Below are 27,358 nucleotides of genomic sequence, written 5' to 3'. Positions count from 1 at the left end.
GATTAATAGCATAAAAGTAAATGCTCATAAGTGTACTGCCATGCAAAAAGACTGACAAATGAGTGCATGCCCTTGATATAAAGCTAGGCAAATACACCGAAGCAGTCCATGTCCAAATGCAGTAAGATCTGGACACTTCCAGGTTTGGGTTGATAAGTGGTGTTTAACATTTATGCCATACAAGTACCAGGCAATGACCATCTCCACAAGACAGAATGCAACTTTCTCTTGACATTTAATGGCATTATCACTGAATCCTCCACTGTCTTCCTGGGGTTTTGCCATTGACCAGAAATGGAATTTGACCAGCTACATGAATGCAGTAGCTACAAGAACAGATCAAAGGTTAGGAACCTTACAGCAAATATCTCACCTCATGACCACCAGCTATAAGTCACAAGTCAGGAGTGTGATTGAATATTCCCACTTGCCTGGATGACTACAGCTCCAACAATACTCAAGACACTTGTCACCACTTTCACAAACATTTATTCCTCCATTACTGATGCTCAGTAGCAGCAATATGTATCACTTGTAAGATGCACTGCAGAAAATTGCCAAGGGTCCTTAGATAGTACATTCCAAACCCACTGCCACTACCATCTAGGTGGTGATACATGGCACACCATGGCTTGCAACTTGCCCTTCATGATCACTAGGTCAAATTCCTGCAACTCTCTTCCTAATAGCATTGTGAGTCTAGCTACGCTAAATGGATTGTAGTTGCTCAAGACCACAGCCTTCTCAAGGACAACTAGGGATGGACATTAAATGCTGACTGAGCCAGCACATGCCATTAATGAATAAAAAATAATCACCTTGATACAGGTAAAAAGTCTACAGTTTACAGTTTCAGGCCAACTTGCAGCAGGAGGACCAAGTACACAAAACATAGGTTGCAAAACCAATAAATGGATGCTCATTCTCAGATTCTTCATCTTTCCTTTTCCCAGGCTGTTGCTGATCTACACTGACTTCATCCATCCTTTTGTTGACCATATCCTGATCTCTCAAATGCAAACTGTCAAACTGAAAAAAATCAATCATAGCACTTGCATCTGTATTCTAAGTGTCAGTATCACTTGTACTTCAATGCTCTTTATTTACAAGGTTTTGAGTTTTGTGACATGAAAAAGTTAAAATTTATATGAAGTTTAGAAAGTCTCCATGCAATCTACCCAATTTCAGAACTGATTACCTCCATCCTGAGTAAACAAGGCAATTCAGAAGAACAATTCAATTCAACTCCATGCAGGACACAAAGGCACCAATGCAGCCCTATTTGTTAAATGAGTCCTCAGTTGAATAATTAAATGATAAAACATACATGTCATTCTACCTACAATATAGGAAAGATGCAGTGGTTTGAAATAATCAATATAATTTTTATTAGACTTCAATCAATATCCCATCCACCAGTTCAATTAACTGTTGAACTTGTCTATTCATTGCTACTACATGATTATCACATTTGTTCATTTTTAAACCAGATTTTATAATCAACTCGTGAATGTTTTTATGAAAATCACAATGCATGTATTTGCTGAATGAAGTACCATTTTTACTGTTTGGCCCACTGTAAATACAAAACATTTAATGATAGAAACGTGATACTGCAAGTGGCCAATTAAATAGAATGATTAATTCAGTTTCTACCGAAGAAATGACATGCATTTAGTACATGTTAAGATTTTCTAAAACAGTATAAGTATTAAACTTACCTACAGTCTCTACAAGAACTAGATCATATCCTGCCCCTTCACATAAAATAATACTTTCATTTGTGGTTCTGGTTACTCCTCCCAACATTCCCGAAGTTGGTGATGGACGGATATAAGCATTCATATCCCTTGAAAGTTCAGTCATCCGTGTTTTGTCACCCAAGAGTGATCCTGAAAGTTGAAATGGCAAGATTAATATGAAATTATTCCGAGAAATTTAATAATACCAATATGTTTGACACCATTCCGAGAGTGTGTTGTAATTTTGAAATGTTCCAAATTTGAACATTGTCATTTATTCCAGTAGAAAAATATTCCACACTTCAGTGTGACTTCATAACTAACAAATTTTAAAAACATCAAAAGTGGATTAAAAAAATTAGTAAAAGACCAGCAAGCTATCAAAGAAAAAAAAACAAATTAACTAAAGGATCTTCTAACACAGGAGGAGAATATTTGGCCTCTCAAACCTCTCTACCAGTTCTTTGAAAACTGCAAATCAGCTCAATACTCAGTACGTCTCAGAATCCTTACAGTGCAGAAGAGACCATACACCCATCAAATCTGCACCAACCCTTCAAACAGCATCCCAACCCTGGATCTAAATCACTCTCTCCTTCCAGTGTAAGAACTAACAGAAAATCTCCTGGTGTTGATTATAATTCATCATTTATCTGTAAACTGCTGTCATTGCCAATTTCTTTATTGAAAGGAAGAAAGGGAAAAGCACTTTCAGAGACACTGAAATGGGCGAATTCTGACTGAAAGAAAAACATAACAAAAACATGAATTGCTGGAAAAGCTCAGCAGGTCTGACACTATATGTGGAGAGAAATCAGGTAACGTTTTGGGTTCAATGACCCTTCCTCAGAAGGGAAAACAGTATCAGCATGCAAACTATATTCCCTGATCAGCAAAGAACTGAAAGAGAACAGAATGAACGGAAAGAAAATTCAATGACATCTGAGATCCCAAGTGGCGCTAGACTTTTCCCTTCCTTACCAATTATACTTTGGCCTTGCCTTGTCTCTTTGTATATTGTTTGCATGTGTATAGCAATTTAAAAAAAAGGAGGGAGGTAGGGTTTAAGCTACCAGAGTTCAATATGTAAGCCTAACAGATCAATCTGCAATCAGAAAGCATACTGGAAATTCTCGTTTTATCTTTAAAAATATCAGCTAGTTTCTTTCTTCATGTGCATGAAGATTAGAGTGGAACTTCTGAGATTGCTTGTGTCAGACCTCCATATCCACAAAATTTTTTTAAAATTCATTCATGGGAAATGAGTAATCACTGTCTGAGCTAACAATTACTGCCCAAAGCAGGTGTTGGCGAGTTACCTTTTTGAACTGAGGAACTTCAGACCTACAATGCCATCATAAAGAAAGTTCCAAGATTTTGACCAACAACACTGAAGAAACAGTAAGTATTTACAAGTCAGGAAGGTGACTGACTAGGAGACGAACTTGCAGGCAGCACTCCCATGTATCTGCTACCCTCATGCTCAGATATGTTAGTGGCTATGGCATTGGCAGTTGCTACCTAAAAGTCTTTGATGAACTGCTCCACTGCATTTGCAGATTTTACTTGTAGATATGACAAAGCATGGGTGATGGAAGGAGTAGATATAGTGACAATCAAGTGGGCTACTTTGTTCTGGATGGCATCAAGCCTGTGGAGTGTCGTTGAAGCTGTACTCATCCAATTCATCTGGGCAAGTGGGGAGTATTCCATCACACTGCTGATATATGCCTTATATAGATGGTGAATAGGTTTGGAGACTCAGGTGAGTTACTCACTGCAGGATTCCTAGCCTCTTATTTATTTATTTGGCCAGACTAGCTCAGTTTCTGGTCAATGTCAATCCTAGGATATGGACAGTGATTGCTTAGTGACTGTCATGTCACTAAATGTTAAAAGACTATAGTTATATTCTCTTGATGGAAGTGGTCATTGCCTGGCATGCATAGGTCAAGCCCCAATATGGAACGTGTTCATGTCTCACTGCATTTGGACATGGACAGCTTCAGGATCTTAGGAATTGCAAATGGTGCAGAACATTACAGTGAACATCCTCCCCTGCTGGCCTTGTAATGGAGGGTAAGTCATTGATAAAGTAATAGAGGATAATTGGGCCGAGGATACCACCTTGAGGAATTCTTGTATGAACGTCATGGCGCAGAGATGACTGACCTCAACCATTTTCTTTTGTGCCAAGTATGACTCCAACTAGAGAGTTTTCTCCCAGATTCCCATTGACTCCAGTGTTGCTACGGCTCCTTGATGTCACACTCTGTCAAAAGTGCCATAATGTCACGGACAGTAACTCTCATCTCATCTTTGAAATGTAGCACATTTTCCCTATGTTTAAAACAAGGCTGTAATGAACTCAAGAGCTGAGCAGCCCTGCCAGAACCGAAACTGAGCATTAGTGAGCAGGGCAAGTGCTGTTTGGAGGCACTGTTAACAACATCATCTATTACCTTACTGAAGAATAAGAGTAGACTGGTGAGGCGATAATTAGCCAAACTGAATTTGAACTGCTTTTTGTGTACAAGACACAACTGGGTACATATGTAGAAATTTGGAGGTAAGAGTCAACCACATTGCTGTGGGTCTGGAGCCACATGCAGACGAGAACAGGTAAAGATGGCAGATTTTGTAAAAGGACATAAGTGAACAGAATAGGATCTTACAAACAACATCTAATTTCAGATTTTTATTGAATTCAAGTTTCACCATCTATAATGGTGCGAGTTGAACAGAGGCCCCCATAACAATACCTGGTCTCTGGATTACTAGCCCAGTGAAAATACCTCTCCCTTCTTGATTATACCTTGCAATATGTGAGAAGCAGTACTAATGTATGAGTCTGGCTCTCCCCTTAATTGAAATCATTATTGAGGCAGTAAACATGAACTATGAATTTTCATATCATCCCTCCACCTTTCAATTAGCTTCCCACGACCTGGGTAGAATCAGGAATTCCATTACTCAGACAGCATCTTCAACAAGAGCGTTGCCTTATTAAGTCTACACTTCAACTTAATGGATTCCATTCACAAAAGATTAATAAATGCAACTTCACACTTACCACCAGAGGTTCTTGAAGATGGATCAACAGCTAGAACAGCAACTTTATGACCCTTCCCTGTCAGCATCTTCCCAAACGTTTCAAGAAACGTTGACTTTCCAGCACCAGGTGGACCAGACAGGCCTGAAGGGTAATAATTATAGTAAATTAGAAGTGGATTTCATTCACAGGTAGTTCTCAGATAACATACGTTTAGGTAGTGCAATTTGCTTTACCATTGCTGAGGAATTAAGGAACGGTATTTTTGAGAATGTTTACCTCTATTTGCGATAGCGCGATTCCAGCAGTTAGCATCCTGCACGCTTCATTCTGCGCATGCGCTGATGTTGGTGCTGATGTCTCCACGCCATTCTGCACCTGCACAGACGTCAGCGCTGGTCTTGGTGCTATCCTACACATGTGCCAATGCTCATGCCAAACTCGCCGCATATGTGCCGATTTCAGCAGCGGTCTTGATGCCGCTCTGCGCATGCGCTGATGTTAGCTACCAACAAAGCAGCTTTCTGTGAGAAGTACTTTACAGAGAGCAGCTTTCGGAGAGAGATACATTGATCAGCTTCCTATGAAAAGGTACACTACTGTGAGATTATCCCTTTTCTTGAAAAAAATTGAGGGGCATAGTGACAATAATGTTAGCAAGAAGCATCCTGGTGATAAAATTGCAGGTTGTGAATGCAAAATAAACGCTATAAAACTGGAAGAGAAGCTAGATGTTGAAAAGCATTTTGAGCATAAAGAGAGAATGAGACATTTAGGTCGCTTAACACGAGTGAGGGAGTCTACCTTACACACCATGATGACCCTCTGTCTCTGCATTAACAATACTTTTTAAATGTACTATCTTAAATTTACTTTGTTTCATTGATAAATATGGTTTTTACTTTCATTCAGGCTGTCCTCCACTTTGTGTCAGACTTGAGTGATTTTTGAGCGATCGTGACTGATTCTTATTGTTGGTCTGCCCCATCCCCACTTTTCGCATAGGCTCCATTATTTTGTTTAAGCAAGGTTTCGCTGGAATGCAACTACAGTGTTACAGAAACGTGGATGCAAATTATTGCCTTGAAAGAGCACTAAATACCTGATATATTTGTCAGAGATATACTGGAAACTAAATTGCACAATCCTTTCAAATAAACTAAGATCCTTACAACTTTTAATTCATTATCCAGAATAAAAATCGTTAGGAGGATGAGGAAAATAAATGTTGTTTTCCTCTAGGCTAGGCTAAGTGCTTTAATTGTGATAAGTATGCACTTTGTATAAACCTTTTTACATGAATTAGATTGCATACAAGTCTAGATTATCTTTTATGATTAATTGATTTCAAGATATAAAGTTTAAAAAATGGAAACACAATGGCATGCAATTCAAATCTTGCCAATCTCCAAGAAAATCTGACTACAGAAACATCAATAGAAAAGACCCTCATGTCGAAGGAATTGGATTTTAATACTGGAAAATTTCCTGTGGACTGTTAGCACATGGAATATATTCACTAATTGTTAGTGACGTATAAGAATCCAAATATAAGGACATCACAACACATGAGGACAGGTTGAATAGACAATAGTCTAGCAAATGGACCATAAGATGGGAAAATGAGAAATTGTGTCATGACTAATAAAAATCTCAACAGAAAACAACTGCAGAATTTCAAGATATAGAAGGATCTAGATGTTCTAGAATATTATTCACAAAAGTTAGTATGCAAATACAAACAATTAAAAAGCTCTTGATTGCACTACATAATACCTTGTATTAAAAGAGGAATTTAATACGAAGTGGAGGATATTATGCTTTAGTTTTACCACGGCATTTTAGAACGTAGTACAGGCCCTTCAGCCGTCGATGTTGCATCGATCTGAGAAAGCAACCTGAAGCCCATCTAACCTACACTATTCCATTTTTGTCCATATGTCAATTCAAAGACTACTTAAATGCCAGTAAAGTTGGCAAGTCTACTATTGTTGCAGGCATTGTGTTCCAAGCACATACTACCCCGAGTAAAGAAATTACCTCTGACATCTGTCCTATATCTATCATCCCTCAATTTAAAGCTATGTCCCCTTCTGTTAGCCATCACCAGCTGAGGAAAGAGGCTCTCACTGTCCAGCCTATCTAACCCTCTGATTATCTTATGTCGCAATTAAGTAATCTCTCAACTTCTTCTCTCTAACCTAAGAGTTCCTAGGAGAAAAAAGACACACGCAGATACAATCATGAACAGACAAATCAGAAACTAAAAACTAAATACTTAAAGGATTTGACAGGATGGATACACAAAGCATGTTTCTCCTAGTTGGGACGTCTAGAATCAGGGGTCAGTCTCTCAGAATAAGATAACTGAAACAAGGAGGAACTCCTTCGCTCAGAGAAGGGGGAATTCTTCATCCAGAGGACAGTAGAAACTCAATCATTATTATTTGCTCTCAAGATAGACATTTCTAGATTTCTAGGTACTAACAACATAAAGAGATACAGTGATTGTGTGGGATATGATGCTGTGTTCATGATCATCTGTTATCAAGAATGGTAGAGCAGCCTCAAGGGGCTCAATTATCGACTGCTCCTATGTTCCCATGTTTTGGAGCAGACAATCTGGACAGGTGCATCTCCAAAAGGCCTGGACCAATATATTGATGGAGGGACTTTCTAGTGGATTGGGTAGAATTTAAACGAGATAGTCAGGTGGATGCATGGAAACCTGAATGTGTATAAACCTTAAAAATGTGTTGCTGGAAAAGCGCAGCAGGTCAGGCAGCATCAAAGGGACAGGAGAATCGACGTTTCGGGCATAAGCCCTTCTTCAGGAATGAGGAGGGTGTGCCAAGCAAGCTAAGATAAAGGTAGGGAGGAGGGACTTGGGGGAGGGACGTTGGGAATACGATAGGTGTAAGGAGGTTAAGGTGAGGGTGATAGGCCGGAGAGGGGGTGGGGATGGAAAGGTCGGGAAGAAGATTGCAGGTCAAGAAGGCGGTGCTGAGTCTGAGGGTTGGGACTGAGAAAAGGTGGGGGGAGGGGAAATGAGAAAGCTGGAGAAATCTGCATTCATCCCTTGTGGTTGGAGGTTTCCTAGGCGGAAGATGAGGTGCTCTTCCTCCAGGCTTCGTGTTGCCACAGTCTGGCAATGGAGGCGGCCAAGGACTTGCATGTCCTTGGCGGAGTGGGAGGGAGAGTTAAAGTGTTCAGCCAAGGGAAATTGCGGTTTTTGAACAACCTAGATAGCCTCCTTCTTCAAAGACTGCAATTTCCCCTCAGACATGGTTGACGATGCTCTCCATCGCATCTCCTCCACTTCCCGCTCCTCCACCCCTCCAATCGCCACCAGAACAGAACCCCACTGGTCCTCACCTACCACCCCACCAACCTCGATATAAATCATATCATCCTTCGTCATTTCCACCATCTACAAACAGACCCCACCACCAGGGATATATTTCCGTCCCCATCCCTATCAGCGTTCCGGAAAGACTACTCCCTCCATGACTCCCTCGTCACAACCACACCCCCCCACAACCCAACCTCCACTCCTGGCACCTTCCCCTGCAACCACAAAAAATGCAAAACTTGCGCCCACACCTACCCCCTCACTTCCCTCCAAGGCCCCAAGGGATCCTTCCATATCCGTCAGAAATTCACCTGCACCTCCACACACCTCATTTACTGCATCCGCTGTACCCGATGTGGCCTCGTCTACATTGGAGAGACAGGCCACCTACTTGCGGAACGTTTCAGAGAACACCTCTAGGATACCCGCACCAACCAACCCAACTGCCGCGTGGCTGAACACTTTAACTCCCCCTCCCACTCCACCAAGACATGCAGGTCCTTGGCCTCCTCCATCGCCAGAACATGGCAACACGAAGCCTGGAGGAAGAGCGCCTCATCTTCCGCCTAGGAACCCTCCAACCACAAGGGAAGAATGCAGATTTCTCCAGCTTTCTCATTTCCCCTCCCCCACCTTTTCTCATTCCCAACCCTCAGACTCAGCACCACCTTCTTGACCTGCAATCTTCTTCCCGACCTCTCCGCCCACACCCCCTCTCCGGCCTATCACCCTCACCTTAACCTCCTTTCACTTATCGTATTCCCAACGCCCCTCCCCCAAGTCCCTCCTCCCTAACTTTTATCTTAGCCTGCTTGGCACACCCTCCTCATTCCTGAAGAAGGGCTTATGCCCGAAACGTCGATTCTCCTGTTCCTTTGATGCTGCCTGACCTGCTGCGCTTTTCCAGCAACACATTTTTAAGCTCTGATCTCCAGCATCTGCAGTCCTCAATTTCTCCTGAATGTGTATAAAGAAAGAGAACCAAAGCTGGAACAGAAAACACAAAATTAACAACTGAACGTGGAAGATCAATGCTTTAAATGGACAAGAGAGCTTTTTAGTGATTAGTAGTATATTACAATTCAAGGATTCTTAAAAGCCAGAATGTCCTTTAATGTGGCCATGGATGGATACTAAAATATATCAAAGCTGTTGTTGAAATGTGGCTCAATAAAGAACAGGAATAGTAACACAAAAATCTTTGTTGCAGAATTCGCAAAAGTGGTAAAATGTAAGATAAAAAACTGGCAAAATTCATCAAAATAATCATCAGTGTGAGAAGAGATGATAAGCTAGAAGGAGCATGAAATGAGTCTGACTTGAACTAAGGAACAAAACAAAAAAGAGCAATCACTCTGCTGAGAATATAGAATAGATCACTAAATAGATTGAGGTACCACAGAAAACATTTAAGCAAATTTCAGAGAAGTGTAGAAAAGAATGGTCATAATAGCAGACAATCTCTATCACACAGATTTGAATTGGGAGAAAATCTGCAACAAAGTGGAGTGTCCCATCCCAGCACTTGATAGTCAGGGGAAGTGCTTTTACACACAGCCAAACAAATTGAGATATTTCTGGTTAGCCGTGTGAAGGAAAGAAAGTTGATTACCAATGCTAACAATAGCTCCAGACTATAACACATGCAGAAGTGCACATGACATCAGCAATTCAGGCTTTGAAAGATCCATAACACCATTACCAATGTGAACTTGGAAGAACTCTGTGTAAAAAGGTATTAAGGTGCAGATCTCAAAATACATTGGAGTGAACATCTTCAGCCAGTATACATCAAGCTCATTACAAGAAAGGGCAGATCTGGATTTGTTTTGGGGGCAGATAGAAAAGAAAATCAATAGTAGAGTGCTTAGTAAAGGTGATCATAATTCAGTTAGATTTAAGGAAAGTTATGGACAAGATAGAAATAGGCCAATAGTAAAAAAAAACTAAATCGGGGACAGGCCAATTTTATTAAGCTGAAATACGAGGTGATAAAATTGGACTGGGAACAGCTACTTGAAGATAAGCCTGTTTCAGAATAATAGGAGATATTCAAACAGCACATAACAGGATCCCACAATGAAAAGGGGAAATAACCTTTCTGCATCTACCCTGTAGGTAAAACTCTCAACTTCAGATATGCCTGGATTTTAAAGAGTATTTAGAGTACGGATAGGCAGTAAAAGAAATTTTGTATCAGTTCCAAAACTTAGAAAGCATAAAGTGTCAAACTCAAATTTTTAAAAAATTACAAAAATGAAGAGTGGGGGTAAAAAATATTTGGCAAGTAAAATAAATGAAAGCATAAGGTTTTATTAATATGGAGGTAAAACATACCCAATACAAGAGTACGGCTAATTGGAGACCAAAGGTTAACTTTTATGGAAGAGGTGGGCATTGTTCATGATAAATAGTTTTTTTTCTATTTCTACAGAAGACGAGTAAACAGACATTTTAGTTCAGGATAATGAAATGAAATTGAATAAACCTTGCAGGTGTATAAACCACCAGGACCAGAGTATCTCAAGTTATTAAGGAAAGGAAGGTTTTAAAAGAAGCTGATCATTATTTTACAGCCCTTTCTAGATATAGGCATGGTGCCAGAGGACCGCTAACAAAATAAACAGTGAGAAGGGATTGCCAAACAATTACAAACCACTCAGCCTAAACTCTGTAACAAAACATTGGAAAGAAAATTCTGAAACACAGTAGAATACCCAAACAATTAAGGACATTTAGCATGCATAATAGTTGATAAAGGATGGTCATACCTAGCTAACTGGATTGGAGCTAACAAAAACAGATGATGATGGCAGTGCATTTAACATGGTATGGTATACATGGACCTTAGCAAGATTTCATCAATGTCCTGCATGGCTAACCAGTCTGAGAAGTACAAGTTCAAAGGATTCAAGAGCAAGTAATTGTTAATATTTAAATTGGCTCAGTGACAAGAGGTAGTGGAGAGTTATAGTCAACTAACGCTTTGCTTAACTGGAAGGTCATTTCCAGTGGAATGCCATACAGTTCAGAATTGGGTTCCTTCAATTTTGGTAGATGGATGTGCTTTAGACATAAATGTTGGGGGCAAGATGAACATATTTATTGATTACATGGAAATTGCCCACAAGAATGATGGTGAGCAACAAAAAGCAACAGACCACAGGAAGTTAGCAATGTACCAATCAGATGGGTAGAATGGTGGCAAATGTATTTCAATCCAGAAAAGTGAAGTTAATGCATTTAAGAGAATATTCAGAGGGAATAGATTTAAATATGGGACTTCTGAAGAGTGCAAATTATGAACCAGTGAACCAGTGAATACAGCAGACTATAAGGAAAGTAAGTGATGATGGCAGTGAGGGAGTCAGCAGAAGTGACATTCAGCAGAGGCCTAAGTTCAGACTGGAGGGGGAAACGATGTTACTGCATGTTGGTTAGAGAGGGTAACAGGAAGCTGAAGGAAATAAACAACTAATCATAGGCCAGCTAGCTTACTAGGTTATTGGGAAAATGCCCAATATTAAGTTTTAATAGCAGGAAATTTCAAAATACATAATGTCAACAGTCAGCATGGCTTCACAAAGGGGAATTCATGCATGACAAATTTAGAAGAATGCTTTGAGATAGTAACAAGCAAGATAGAAAAAGTGGAAACAACTGAAGGGAATATATTGGAATTTTCAAAAGCATTTTATAAGTGTTGGGATAAGGGGGGCATTTTCAGGATGAGTCGAAAAGGGTGGAGCTAGAAAAGCACAGCAGGTCAGACAGCATCCCAGGAGGAGAGTCAACATTTCCGGCATCAGGAATAGTAAAGTGCAAGTAACAGAGAACCACAGGGATTTGTGCTAAGGCCACATTTACTTAAAACATGTGACTTTGATAAGGAAAGTGGAGTACACAAAAATAAATGGAAAAGCAAATGGTAAGGATGACTCAGTCTGCGGAGTTAAGCAAATGAGCAAAACTGAAAAATGTGTTGCTGGAAAAGCGCACAGGTCAGGCAGCATCCAAGGAGCAGGGGAATCGACGTTTTGGGGAAGAAGGGCTTACGCCCGAAACATCGATTCTCCTGCTCCTTGGATGCTGCCTGACCTGCTGCACTTTTCCAGCTCTGATCTCCAGCATCTGCAGTCCTCACTTTCTCCCAAATGAGCAAAAGGTTGGCACATAGAACTCTGCACTTATATAAGAAAAATTGAGGACTTGAATATATTTAAATGGAGAAACATTGCAGAAAGCAACAGCACAGAGGGATTTGGGAGTCCTTGCGCATAAATTACAATAAACTTAGCACACAAATAGAGCAAGCAATAAGGAAAGCAAATGGCATGATGGCCTTTAATTCAAAGGAAACTCAATTTAGTAGCAAGGAGGTCTTCCTAAAACTAGGCAGATCATAGTTGGAATACAGTGAACCATTTTGGATCCTTTATCTAAGTGAAGACACAGTGGCTTTGAAGGTAGTCCAGCACAGGTTCTGAGGAAAGGTCACCCGACCCAAAACATTAACTGATTTCTCTTCACAGATGCTGCCAAACGTGCTGAGCTTTTCCAGCAACTTCTGTTTTGTTTTGTTATACTGATCCCAGCTTAGGAGGAAATGTGAAGAAGTTGAGCAATTTGCATCTGTACCCATTTGAATTTAGAAGAATGAGGCAGGGTTATTGAAATATACAAAATTGCTACTGGGACTTGACAGGGTAGATGCAGAAATGTTATTTCTGCTTTTGGGAGAGTTTAGAACTGAAGAGAACTGAAGAGGACTTGCACGTTTAAGATAGCCATGAGGAAGAATTGCTTCTCAGTGGGTCGTGAATCTGAGAGATTCTTTACTGCAAAGTGCTTTAAAAGCTGGATCATTAATAAGACAGGGTAAGTGGCTGAAGTGATAGTAGGGGAACACTTTGGGTATAATGATCACAATCAATCCTATTTGTTTTAAAACAGTGGTGGAGAAGAATAAGCCTTCAATAAAAATTAAAGCTTTTAACTGGAGTAAGGCAAATTTAATGGCATGAGACAAGCACATTCAAAAGTTGATTGGAGTAGACTGTTTGATGGCTGATAAGTGGGAGTCTTTCAAAAGTATGGTAACGAGAGTTCAGAGTTATTATGTTCCTGTTAGAGTGAAAGTTAAGGCTAGTTGGATTAGAGAACAATGGACGAATAAAGTATTGAAATTCTAGTCAAGAATAAAAGATTAGATATAGACAGCGACATTCAAATGAGTTTCTCAGAATAGTATAAAAAGTGTAGGGGAATTCTTAAGAGGGAGATCAGGAAGGCAAAGAGAGGGTATGATGTAGCCTTTGCAAAGAAGGTTAAGGATAATCCAATAAGATTCAGCAACTACATTAACAGCAAGAGAGCAGAGAGAGCGAGCAGAGAGGGAGTTGGCCCTCTTAAAGATCAAAGAGGTCACCCTTGTGTTGAACCTCAGAAGATGGGAGAGATAGTAAATGAATATTTCACATCTGTTTTTACTGCAGAGAAAGAAATGGAGGCTAGAAACAGTTCACATTACAGAAGTAGCAAGTGCTACAGTTTTAGAAAATATAAAAGTGGATAAATCTCAAGGACCGAATCTAGAGTATCCCAGATATTGTAGGAAATTAAGGAAGAAATTACAGAGCCCTTGCAGAAATATTTGTATTACCTATAACTAAGGGTGAGGTGCTGGAGAACTAGAGAGTGGCTAATGTTGTGCTTTTAAGCATGAAAGGAGAAGCCTGGGAACAATGGACCTGTGAGCCTGTCATTGGTGGTGGGTAGGTATTGGTAGCAATTCTGAAAGATAGGATTTATGCGCATTTGGTGAGGCAAGGAATGATTACGGACAGTCAACATGATTTTGAGAGAGGGAAATTACATCACACAAACTTAACTGATTTTTTTTTAAGTAACCAAGATAATGGATGAGGGCAGAGAAGTAGACATTATTTACTTGGACTTTAGTAAAGCATTTGACGAGGTTCTGCATGGTAGACTAATTAGTAAAGTTAGATCACATGGGATTCAGGGTGATTTTGCCAACTGGATACAAAATTGGCTTAATGGCAGGAGACAGGGTGGCGGTGAAGGCCTGTGATCAGCCGTATTCTACAGGGAATGGTGCTGGGTCCACTTTTGTTTGTCATTCATATAAATGATTTAGATGAGAATATAGAAAGCATGGTTAGTAAGTCTGAAGATGACATCAAAATTGGTGGTATAATCGTCAATGAAGGTAGTTATTTAAGATTACAAAGACATCTTGATCAGTTAGGTTAATGAGCTGAAAAGTGGCAGATAGAGTTTAATTTGGACAAATGCAAGGTAAACCAAACAAGGACAGGACTTATACAATTAAAAGTAGAGCCTTGGGAACGCTATAGAACAGACAGACGTACAGGTTCAGGTCCATAATTCTTTGAAGTTTCCATCACATATAGATAGGGCAGTTAAGAAGTGCGGTAGCACGCCTGCCTTCCTCGCTCAGATCTTGGAGTATAGGAGTTAGGATGTTATGTTGAGGTTGTACAGGACATTGGTGAGGTCTCCTCTGGAGTACGGTGTCCAGTTCTGGTCACCCTGTTCTAGGAAGAATATTAAGTTGGAGAGAGTTCAGAACATATTTACTAGGATGTTACTGGGATTGGGAGAGTCTGAGTTATAAGGAGAGGCTGGGACTTTTTTCACTGGTGCTTAGGAAGTTGAGGGGGTGACCTCAACAGGTTTATAAAATCATGAAAGGTGTAGATAAAGTGAATGGTAGGTGTCTTTTCCCTAGGCTGGGGGATTTCAAGACTAGGGTCATGTTTTTAAGGCAAGAGGAAAAAGATTTTAAAAATACATAAGGAGCATCTTTTTACACAGAGTGGTTTGTAAGTGGAATGAATTTCCAGAGAAATTGGTGGATGTGGTAGTTATACATTTTTAAAAGCATTTGGATAAAGTAAATGAGTAAGAAATGTTTGGAGGGATATGGACCAAGCACAGACAGGTGGGACTGTTTAGTTTGGGATTATGATGAGCATGAACTGGTTGGGGTGAAGGGTCTGTTTCTATACTGTATGACTAACAGATTTGGACAAAATTTTTAATCAGTAAGGGAATCAAGGGTTTTCAAAAAAAGGCAGGAAGATGAAGTTTGGATCATCAGATCAATCATGGTCACACTGAATACCAAAGGAGACTTGATGAGCTGAATAGCCTATTTCCTGCTGTCTAACACATGAGGGGAGGAGGCCACCTCCAGATGGGCATGGGTGGAATGGAGGCTGCTGCTAAGCAGGCACCAGCAGAGCTGACCGCCATAAGTCTGGCTTGGGCAGAGGATGCTGCAAGATGGCCGAGAGACAAGTGAGCTACAAAGATGAGAAGAGGATACTGCAATGGGTAGAGAATACTTTTTAAACCCATGAACAAAGGAATGTTGTGCTGTCTGGGTTCCAAGAAAAAAATTAATCACTAAAATCATGAATTCCTTGCAAATAAATATGGAATCTCCAGTTTAGGTTGCATATTTTCAAGTACACTTAGGAAAAAAAAGGCAAAGATCCAATTGTAATTGTTGGTGGTTAAATTTAAATCAATGTATGATAAAAAGTCTGTCTGGTTTAAAATGTTCCATCTTTGTGCAAAAGAAATGTGACTTAATTAGCTGTGACCTTACTGGTTTATACAAGGTATGATTACATTGATAGTTTTTTGCCTGTGTTTAACCATATATCAACTATTTGACTAAAAGTCCTTGTTGCTAAGTTATATTTGCTGTCTTGTACCAATTTAAAAACTGTAGTATCTAGGAAATTAATGCTTTCATTCTGTACTGCAGCTTTAAGAGACAATTGATTTATTGGGAATAGTATGAATTCCTTCTAATTCTGTTCCTGTGCAACTCCAAATCCCCTATAAGTCAGCACAAATACAGAAGGTATCATTACTATATGACTACATCACCTAACAAATGAGTTTGCAACAATGATAAAGGGAGTCCCTAAAGATCAAAATCTGAAATCCCAAGAGGAGCCCTCAAAAATAAAAACATTGACCACTGGAGAATTGAGTATATTAATGACAATATTGGCCAGAATCACAATTGTTGCAAAACAGGACACCATCTTCAGCAAGTCTCCGAATGAAGCACTGGTGGTGTAGCCCACTTTCTATTTTTATGTTTGAGTTTCCTAGGGTTGGTGACATCATTTCCTATGGTGATGTTGCTTTTTCCAGTTCTTTTTCTCAGGGGATGGTAAATGGGATCCAAGTCACTATGTTTGTTGATAGAGTTCTGGTTGGAATGCCATGCTTCTAGGAATTCTCGTGCGTGTCTCTATTTGGTTTGTCCGAGGATGGATATGTTGTCCCAGTGGTGTTCTTCCTTATCCGTATGTAAGGATACTAGTGAGAGTGGGTTATGTCTTATTGTGGCTAGTTGATGTTCACGTATCCTGGTGGCTAGTTTTCTGCCTGTTTGTCCAATGTAGTGTTTGTTACAGTTCTTGCAAGGTATTTTGTAAACGACATTAGCTTTGCTTGTTGTCTGTGTTGGGTCTTTCAAGTTCATTAACTGCTGTTTTAGTGTGTTGGTGGGTTTGTGGGCTACCATGATGCCAAGGAGTCTGAGTAGTCAAGGAGTCTTTTCTGAGATGTCTTTGATGTAGGGGAGAGTGGCTAGGATTTCTAGACATGTTGTGTCTGCTTGTACGTACCTTCCAGCTCAGAGAACAAACCTATATCCAGAACCTCACCCTGAGCTACAAATCTTCTCAAAGCTCGCTAACAGGAAGCCATATAGGCAACCATATCTGGTGCCACTCCCTGGTTTTCTCCTCATAGCATCTTCATGTTATAAGTCTGCCAACTGAGTGGAGGGATTTGTTCTCAGACGTTTCGTCACCATACTAGGTAACATCATCAGTGAGCCTCTGATGAAGTTTGGTGTTCTGTCCTGCTTGCTGTGTGTGTGTCTTGGTCTGTTGTGGTGGGTGATATCACTTCCAGTTCTGAGGGGTTGGTAAATGGGGTTCAAACCTATGTTTGTTCATGGAGTTCTGGTATGAATGCCAGGCCTCCAGGAATTCCCATGCATGTCTTTGTTTAGCCTGTCCCAGGATGGATGTATTGTCCCAGTTGAACTGGTGTCCCTCTTTGTCTGAGTGTATGGATGCCAGTGATGTTTTTAGTGGCTAGCCACCAGGATACATGAGTACCAATTAGCCACCAAAAGACATGACCAATTATCACTGGTATCCATACACTCAGACAAAGAGGGACACCAGTTCATCCTGGGACAGGCTAAACAAAGACATGCATGGGAATTCCTAGAGGCCTGACATTCAAACCGGAACTCCGTTAATAAACATATAGACTTGGACTCCATTTACCAACATCTCAGAAAAAGAACCGGAAGTGATATCATCCACCACAACAGACCAAGACACATAAATAGCATGTGGGACAGAACACCAATGCTTCATTGGTGTCTCACTGAAGATATTACCAAGTATGGTGACAAAATGTCCGAGAACAAATCCCCCAGTTCAGCAAGCAAACTTACAACCTAAACCACAACCTAAGCTACACATCTCAAAACAAAAACACAAAGCATCTTAATGTTTCCTTTTCAGATAAGAATTCAACTCCTTCAAATGCCTTGCTTGAACATGCCTGCTCAGTATTCTCTGGAAATGATTTTAAGATTCCAACCACTTGCTGCATGAGATTGTAAAAGCAGAAATGAAGTAAGCAATTACAATGAAACATATCCATTTGTTCTCAATCCTTTCTCAAATAGGAATAGTTTTCTCTATCCATTTTGTCTAAATACCTTACTTTTTTGAATAGTCAGAGTTCTAAAGTATGGAAAAAAGGGCCTTCAGCACATTATGTCTATGCTGCTAAGCAAGCAAGAATCTGCTCCATTTTCTAACACTTGGCCCATTCCCTGAATTCTATGGCATTTCAGATCTTCACCTAAACATTTCACAAGTGTTCCCACCTATACCATCCTTTCTGGCAATGAATTCCAAATGATGCTCATCTTCTAGGTGAAATTTTTTCTTCCTCAAAACCCCCTTCAACATTCTGGCCCTCACATTAAATCTATACACCTGGATACTGATCCTTCAGAAAAAGGAAGGCTTCTTCCCATCAGAGGGTCTCATAATTTTCAACACTTCAATCTCAGCCTTACCTGTTCCAAGGAAAACAAGCATTGTCTTATCTACTCTCTCTTCATAGTTGTGACACTACAGCCAAGGTAACATCCTGGTTTACCTGCTCTTCACCCTCACAACATGATTTATGTGCATTTTTAATCTCCTCTGAACATTCTGCACCATGGAAAAAGCCCAAACTTCTGCCATCTTACGTAATTGAAGTTCATCACCCCAGAATCATTGCTGTTAAGGCTGCAATTATGATCATTACCACTGGATGGAGCAATGAACATGCACACATGGGGATAGAACTGCACTGAAATGAGAATACCCAGCAACAGCTACTGATCACAAACATGGGAATGTATTGGTCCTTTCACCCAGGGACTCCAGCAAGATAATATGTATATAATGACAAAATGCATAACCTGGGATCAGATAAATGATTCTATTTTATAAGTTGAACTGCAGAACTGCCACATTCTACATAAAAGGTAACCAAGGTAGCACCATTCCTTTACATGATCCAATTTGTACTATGTTCTTATTATAGAAACTGGAGAAATAGAAATAGTGCCATATGTTTTTAAAAAATCTAAAATAAAGGTGTGGTAGTTTGCACTTGTACCAATGTCACTGCACATGGTGACAACAGCAGCATATGTGCAGATAAATACCAATGCTTATTACAACCAGCTGACATCAACAGCCCCATCTGCACATGTGTCATGGTTACTTCAGCAGTCAAAGTAACAGCTCCACTTTGTGACTCTTTTCTGCATTCTAATGACTTCAGATCTTTCCTGAAGTGCGATTCTAGGAATTGGACACAACATGCTGATTAAGGTCAAGCCAGTATTTTATACATTGTCAGCCTAATCACATCTTTATGACCTTTTTAATGAAGTGCAGAATGCTGAAGCATTTTCAATGCACTCTGATACACTATCAAACGACCAAGGTTTCTCTATTTCCATATGCCCTTTAGAATTGTACTCTGTACTTTACATCCACATTCCTCTGACCAAAATGTATCACTTAACACTTCTGTGCATTAAACTTTATCTGCCACTGGGTTCACCCATTTCACCAGTCAATGTCTTTTGAAGTTTTAATAATACTCCTTACTGTTCATAATCCTTCCAACTGTCATATCTGCAAATTTTGAAATTATGCTATGTACACCAGTTATCTAGATCATTAAACGTATAGGAAGAACAAGGGCCACTAGTATTCCTGATGAAGGGCTTTTGCCTGAAATGTCGACTCTCCTACTCCTCAGATGCTGCCCGACCTGCTGTGCTTTTCCAGCACCACACGTTTTGACACTGTTGCCAGTCATTCAGCCAATTTTGTATCCGTGACACTACTGTCCTGTTTATTTCAGGACCATAAAGATATAGAATGTTGACCATTTGGCTCACTGAGTCTGATCTGTCATTCAATATCTTCATGGCTGATGAGAATCCTCAATTCTACTTTCCTGTCTTTTCCTTATTCCTCAATTCCCTTCCTGATTAAAATCTCAATTTTGACACTACTGAAATATTCTGTCTTGACAGGTCTATTTAGTAATGAGTTCCACAGATTCACAAATCTCAAGAAATTCCTCTTCACTTTTATCTCAAATGGGTGACTCTTTACTCTGGTTATGCTCTGGGTTCAGATTCTCCCTCAAAAAGGAGAAAACAACCTCAGTATCTATCTTATCAAGCAAAGAATCTTATATATTTCAGTAAGGTCTCTCATTCTTCTAAACTCAAATGAGTATAAGCGCACATAGAAGAAAGTGAGGACTGCAGATGCTGGAGATCAGTCGAAAAGTAAGGCGCTGGAAAAGTACAGCAGGTCAGGCAGTATCTGAGGTGCAGGAGAGTCAACGTTTCATGCATTAGGAATGATGAGGGGCTTATGCTTAAACCATCAACTCTCCTGCTCCTCGAGTGCTGCCTCAGCCCAACATAGTTGGCACAGTGGCTCAGTGATTAGTACTGCTGCCTCACAACACCAGGGTCCCAGGTTCAATACTAGCCTCAGTGGAGTGTGCACATTCTCCCGTGTCTGCGTGGATTTCCTCCCATTGAAAGATGTGCAGGTCAGGTGAATTGGCCATGCTAAATAGGTCTGGGTGGGTTACTGTTTGGAGAGTCGGTGTGGACTGGTTGAGCCAAAGTAGGGTATCTAATCTAATAATCGAACTCTCAAAAAATCTCTTCATTGCAATCTAGTAACCTATTTGAGGTGATAACTATGGTCACAAACCTGTTTCGCACCACTTCATCAAACACAAAATAAAAGATTTTTTTTAGCTCTGAAGCAAACAGCCCAGTTCATCCAGTATTTTCTACGTGGAATAAAGGTGCTAAAAAAGGAAACGTAATTGGGCTGTATAAAGCTATGGAGGTAAAAACAATGAATACAGATGCTGGAAACCAGATTCTCGATTAGTGGTGCTAAAGGAATAAAGTGGATCAGGAATAAAGGATGAAGGGCTTTTGCCCGAAACGTCGATTTCGCTGCTCCTCTGATGCTGCCTGAACTGCTGCGCTCTTCCAGCAACACTAATCCAGAATCTATGGAGGTTCCACCCATTTCAGTTACGAGAAATATCAATAACCAGGAAGCAGAGATTTAAAGTAACTGAAAGGAAGACTGAAGGAGTGTGGTGCAGGGTCATGATCACGTTGGTAAAGACAGAAAGCCTGGTCACATTTGAAAGCACTTCTGAAATCAATAACCTAGAGTCCGGGGACCAAGCTTTGGAAAATGAGACTGAGGCTATTGAAAAAGTAATAATGAGCCGAATGACTTCCTCCGTGATAAGTTTTTTTTCCCCCCCCCGTTTATGTTCGCATTCTCCGGCAGCGAAAGGCGGAGAGCGGTACTGACCCACTCTGAAGGACAGCGGCTTCCCTCCATTCGAACACTCTCGCTCCTTCTGACAGGTCAGCACTCTCTGCAGCAGCAGCCGGGCCAAACACTTCTTGTGTTTGTGAGACGACTCCACCAGGGTGATCGCCTCCGCCAGGCAGGCTCTCTGTCCGCCCAGCAATCCGTCCAGCAGCCGGTCAAGCAGCTGCCTCTCCCAGTCGGACAGGGTTTCGGCCAACAGCAGCTGCTCTCCCGCCAACGCGGCCCCGCTGCTCCGGCGCCTGCACGGCGCTCGAGCTGGCTGCCAGCGCGCGGCCTCCGCCTGCTCCCCGGCAGTGCCCATCCGGGACACCGGCTTCAAGCACGCGGAGCCAGCACGCGCCGAACTCAAATTCCTGGGCGCCGCGAGGCTCCAACGGCTCTGACACAGCAGCCGCGCCGCCGTCAACATCCTTCCTTCACAGGAAGGCCGGAGACCACCGAGTTCCCGGCTTACATCTCCTCCAGCACGTCTTTCGTTTCCATTTCTTCCTTACACTTTAGGGTGCGGTGAAAACAACGAGGCCTACGTATCTTAACCCGACTGAACTTTAACCCCTATTCGGTCACTACATTGGAAAACAATGGAACACCACAGGTCGTTGAAGGGAAAGTCACCCAGTGTGACCTGTCCGTGAGCGGTTCCGGGGCACGTATTCCACTTCCTTTTACGCGTGCGCATTAGCCAGTACTTTTTATCCCGGGATCGAATTTTTATGGAAGCTTAGATCATTAACTCAAGGCAGAAATTGTTGAAAGAAGGGTTGGGAGTGGTGTAAGAGGAGGAGTGCCGTGATTGTTGAGGGAGGTAGAAGGTGAACGGCAATGGTGGTGGCAGTGATTGTTTTTCCAATAATCGATACAAGAGGTAGAAAATACGTTACGATTTGGAGATGCCGGTGTTGGACTGGGGTGGACAAAGTTAAAAATCACACAACACCAGGTTATAGTCCAACAGGTTTAATTGGAAGCACACTAGGTTTCGGAGCGTCGCTCCTTCATCAGGGCTCAATCCTAACGATTTATAGCAAAAATTTAGTGTTATGTAACTGAAATTATACATTGAAAAATTGATTGTCTGTTAAGCCTTTCATCTATTAGAGTACAGTGATAGTTTCACTTCTTTCATGTGTAAATCACAAAACCTTTCTTTAAAAAGTTGCATTCTCGCGTTAGCTGTTAACAATGGTGATAGCTAGACAATATGTTGAAGGTGTTGGGCCCCGGTGTTCTGTCTCTGCCATGATGGTTAGATTGATTCTAAGACAATTTTCAGTTATTCTGAAGCTGATTGAAATCAATTAAGTATCCAGTGTAGAAAATAAACTAATCAGGACAATTCTAGGTCTCCAAGGAAAGTGTGAAATGTGACTTGGTAAAGGAAGGGAAATAAACAAGTTTGAAATGGATTCTGAATCAATATGACCCCTTCCTCGTAGGAGACTAGAACTAGGAGACTCTCTTAAAAGTGAGCAGTATCTTAAAAGTCTACACACGCACTAAACTTGTCTTGCAACTGTTAATATTTATGATATTTTTATTTGTTTTTTAAGAAACATAGAAAAGAAACTAGACTATTTTGTCCTCCCCACTTTAAGCAATATTGTGATATTGTTCAAGTACAGGAGCATATGCGGGTGGCTTTGCAATCAGGAGCCTTAAGAACAGCTATTTGGTGAAACATTGATACATTCTAGTGCTCTTACCACTTTGACGGATACTTCCAAGTCAACATTTTCACTTAAAGGATGCAGGAAATTGAAGGAAGCTTAAAAACTTTCTATAGAAAGTTGAATTGGGTTTTCCAAAAGCATTGTTCGATGTTAGCTATTTAAACATTGTCTTTAATGGAACAATTCAATTCTGAACTGGTCTGCAAGTAGATTTGCCCAGTCTTTGTTCTCAAGGTTCTACAAATCTCCATGCAGTTATACACTGTATGCTTTTGTTTTACAAGTGGGGAATTAATTAAATTTAATTTAAAGTCATAAATACAGATTAAAATTGCTGACAGAGTTTTAAGGAATTAACAAACATTTCAATTTTCTACACAATTTGCACATCCAAAGCCATTCTCTATCCAAATTTACCATTTATCACCAAACAGCAAGGATGGCTGCTGCTTAAAATTGCACGTGCCAAAATCATACATTTTGCTTTATTTTCCAGAGGATGCTGTCAGGTTCAATCTTTTATAACATAGGGTCCAGTAGTGCAGATTAGGAGTCTTTTATGTGAGACATGGTTTAATTGGATTTGTGCAGCAAGGTTAATATTAATTTCAAAAATATTATAACCTCATTAATTTGGAAACTCTTGTCTTGATTTTCTTTTTAATCAAAACTTTGATTCTAGATACTCATCCTGCATTGGCCTAATATCATGCCTTTCCAAAATATCATTTTCTGCACACATCAGATGGAGCCATAGCATGGATTGGTGTGTAACCTGTATTATTTTGTCTTCATGTCAACAGGCATTGACAGTGGAAGCAGAAATTGGATGAACCTCGTTTCACTTGAGAACTACATCTGATTGTACAGTGTACAACAGAGGGCTATAGTGTTTGAGGTCATGTTATTGAATTACATTAACTTTGTCAACAAGATCTCAGTAGAATTTACTATTTTGTTCAATTTTGCAACCATAAATACAGACAAACTGGCAGAAACATATCAATGCTAAACACAGTTATAATCGTACAGCTTGGCTATCACTTGATAACATACAAATCTTAAAACTCAAGACTTAAAAATTTTAGCTCAAAGGCCAAATCAATTTCAACTATATCTTCAATAAACCTAAGGAACTGTATGTTAAAGGAAATGGCTGTCCACATAAATGCAAATTCTTTCACCTGCACCCAGCTAAAGTTTGTGAATTTTGCTACATTCACATGTATCTTGATGCTAGACCATCAGAGATTTTTGATAACTCATTATGGATTTTGGATTCAGAAAGTCAAAAGTTTTACAGCTAATCTGTACACAGATTCTACAAGATAAATGACCAGATAACTAGATTTCATTGTTTGTTGAGGGATAAATATTGGCCAGGATCAGAATATCCTTTCTCCTCTTCAAGATTTCATCTGAAAGTTAGCACTTCTAACAGTGTTAGTATAGAACTAGATTAGGATTATGTTGTTTTAACTGCTAAGAGGCAGTTTCTGTTTTGATACCAATGTTGAGATGAAAAGGAGGATTCAAAATACGGCATTGAAATAAAAGCTTATACAGTTAATTATGAACCATAAACAAAATTCTAATGCATATATTTGATGTGAACTTCCATGTCTACAGTGGCTAGGCCTCCTACTGCCAGTGGAGGTTGGAAGGCTGCAATCTCACAATATACATATTTCACAGCCAATATGAATGTGCAAAACCTTTGGTTCAAGGATTGTCTACGTTTGGTGTCTGAGAATTATAAAAAAGGGAAACAAAAGATATGGAAGATAAAAGCACATGCAAAAACAGGACGTTTTTAAAATTTTTCTTTCCCAAAGTATGGGAGATCAATTCATATCACTAATATTGATTACCTCAAAGCCAAAATGTTACATGAAGAAATGGCTTTGGATAATTTATAGAATTTGTATTGAAATATTTCATGCAATTTGATCACAGCACTACATAGTACTCAAGAATATGCCATGTTTTCTGTTGAATAAAAAGGTTTATTTTGTACACCAATTCTGTAAAATATTTATTTTGTTTTCTCCCTCAAGTCTACAGATTTCTTGTGATTGTAAATTACAGACTGGTCCATTATGGAATAGAGGAAGAAAAAAACAGAACATCATAAGTAGATAAGCCATCATATATTATGTTTTAGGATGCTGAATGATATCTAACTGAAGTAATTTTGCATTACAATAGTGTTAAAAGTTAAAATCTTTTCAATGATGTGGAAATTTTAGTGAACTGCATGATCCAAGTGACAATTTCTCATCCGTATAGGATGTGGAAAAGCTGAAAAAGAAAAAAATAAAAACTTTTCTAAAAATGAGAATGCTACAGACTGGTTTCCAACCATCTCTTTTCCACCTGTCTGTTGTTTTCATTTGTTTGCAGGAAGTTTGTATTTCACGAAGACTAAACCACTTGATATTTACAGCATTAACAAATGTTGAATGGTACAACATATATAGGTTTGTATTTTTGTATGCCATCATGATCAAATTTTACCAACATATTGTAACGAACTAACTTTGCTGGCACCGGTGAAATTTGTACTAATTCCATCCCCAATTTTTAAAAAATTCTCAGCTTTCCCTCCCCTCTTGCCTGTAATTTCTCCTATGTCTAGTTAAGAGTATTTTGAACAGGCCTGGGAACAGGGTGGTAAATCTTCAACCTTAGATTAGGAAATCCTAAGGTTTTTAATCCTCACACCAAAAGTAAACAGAAATCAAATGAGTTATAAAATCAGGGTTAGTTCAATTAAATATTTTTTAAGAAGTCTCTAAAGGTAGAATTTTTAGGGATATAGACTTTGCAGTGGTGCAATTCATAATCAGGTTCCCAAAGTGTCAAAGGAAATCATGCCAGAACAGATTGTTGTTTTTGAAAGACTTACAATCTTTGGAATAAATGTTTCTCCAATTCCACAGCACAACAGCAAAGTCTTGTGTAAAAGTGCATATACAACAGTAGAAAAGAAATTAGCACTGTTAAAAACAAATAAAAATATAAAACAAGCTGATTTAACCACTCGGGAAGTTAAAATTTGTAATGTGTTGCAAGATTCCAGCCAACTGATCTAATCAAGCTGGAAGTAAATGCACAAGAATCTAGTTCTACCAACCTACGAACATCCAACCTGTTGGTAGCCACTAATCAGTTGCTCAGAGGATTTATAGAAATCATTTCAAAACAATTCTTTAAACAGACAAATTAGCACAAGGTAACAGAGCCAGAACATCTGGTGCAGCAAATACTTTCGGTAAATTTTGCTTGCAAAGTGTTTTTTAAAATATTGAATTAACTATTTCAGAACTGATGTATGGCTACAAGTAAGAGGACAGTAGCTTCTTACAAAGTACATTTTAAATGCAATAGTTAAAAAATACTGAGTTCACCAAATGCACAGTGGAGAACACGTTGCCCCTTAACCTACTTCCTTCTAATGTCAGATTGAAAGTCCTTACCTAATTGAAAATGAGGACAAAAGTAATATTTTAAACCTCAACATACATGTAAAACTATACACACCTTAGAAATCCATCAAGAATGGAGCTGTAACTTGACACTATTATAAAAAAAAGTCAGCACTGACATCAAGACAGAGCTGCACACAGGGCTCATTTTGTCCACTTCCACACTTTTTAAAAACTACAGATGTCAAGTGACCTAATGTGTAGAGGGTTTATAAGTCATCATTTGTGCAAAATATATTCAACTTCAGCAAAACAACTGTGCAGCAATTGTGCTCTCTTGGAAAAACAACTTCACTCCTATATTTTGACCACAAACTAGTACTTAAAACACAGTATTTGCAACATTCAAATCTATGCTTGGTCACCTTTCATCTCTGTATTCTAAAACCATAATTACATAAATTCTTCAGAATAGGTAGAAATGGAATACCAGTGTAAACTGAACACTTTCACAAGAACAGCAGTATACTAAAAAAACTGATCATCTTTCTCCAACAATTGGTCACAAAGAATCAAGTATTTTCCAATTCCCAATCAAGATGGTCCAGAGTGTATCCATTCTGTATATCCTTCAAGTGAGATTACAAATTCTTGGAAAATTCAACACTCAAGGATCTATGAGCACTATGAAGCAGCATTAGAGCATTGTTATGACACAGAGGAGATAGGGTTATGTGGGGAACCCATCTGGGTGAGAACTTTATCCAGCCACTGCAGAGGACCATGTAGATGTATTTCTATCCAACAAGGGGTACTTGTTACATCCTGTCGATGATATTCAGCTCCCCAACCCTAAAAATATAAAAAAGCAAATTGTTACTTTTTTTAATAAAATAAAAATAATGCAGGAAGTCCATTTTCACTAAAACAGCAAGTAACAAGTTATTGAGATTACATACAAAGCAAAATTTCCCACCTAAATGCACTAATAATTAGCTTGCCCAACTTCAAATGACTTACAATGCTATTGCTATACTTCATGCATCAGTCATT

General features: G+C 39.6%; 2 protein-coding genes across 8 annotated transcripts in view; both read right to left on the bottom strand.

Moving 5' to 3' along the window:
- Positions 1–21,833, bottom strand: part of mmaa (metabolism of cobalamin associated A) — a 67,432-nt gene extending 45,599 nt beyond the window's left edge. For all 3 annotated transcript variants that reach the window (XM_072570671.1, XM_072570758.1, XM_072570577.1), the window contains exons 1-3: positions 21,184–21,833; positions 4,816–4,938; positions 1,722–1,892 (exon numbers count right to left, since the gene is read on the bottom strand). In XM_072570671.1, coding sequence (XP_072426772.1) covers positions 1,722–1,892; positions 4,816–4,938; positions 21,184–21,616 — 727 coding nt within the window. In that variant the 5' untranslated portion in view covers positions 21,617–21,833. The remainder of the gene's footprint in view (positions 1–1,721; positions 1,893–4,815; positions 4,939–21,183) is intronic.
- A 3,029-nt stretch (positions 21,834–24,862) lies between these two features.
- smad1 (SMAD family member 1) overlaps positions 24,863–27,358 on the bottom strand; it is a 101,721-nt gene continuing 99,225 nt past the window's right edge. For all 5 annotated transcript variants that reach the window (XM_072570441.1, XM_072570065.1, XM_072570346.1 and 2 more), the window contains one exon: positions 24,863–27,157. In XM_072570441.1, coding sequence (XP_072426542.1) covers positions 27,014–27,157 — 144 coding nt within the window. In that variant the 3' untranslated portion in view covers positions 24,863–27,013. The remainder of the gene's footprint in view (positions 27,158–27,358) is intronic.

This window comes from Chiloscyllium punctatum, chromosome 1 (genome assembly GCF_047496795.1).
Source record: "Chiloscyllium punctatum isolate Juve2018m chromosome 1, sChiPun1.3, whole genome shotgun sequence".
In the NCBI taxonomy this organism is placed as follows: Eukaryota; Metazoa; Chordata; class Chondrichthyes; order Orectolobiformes; family Hemiscylliidae; genus Chiloscyllium; species Chiloscyllium punctatum.
The sequence above is the reverse complement of the archived record's forward strand: the minus strand, read 5'-3'. Positions and strand labels throughout refer to the sequence as shown.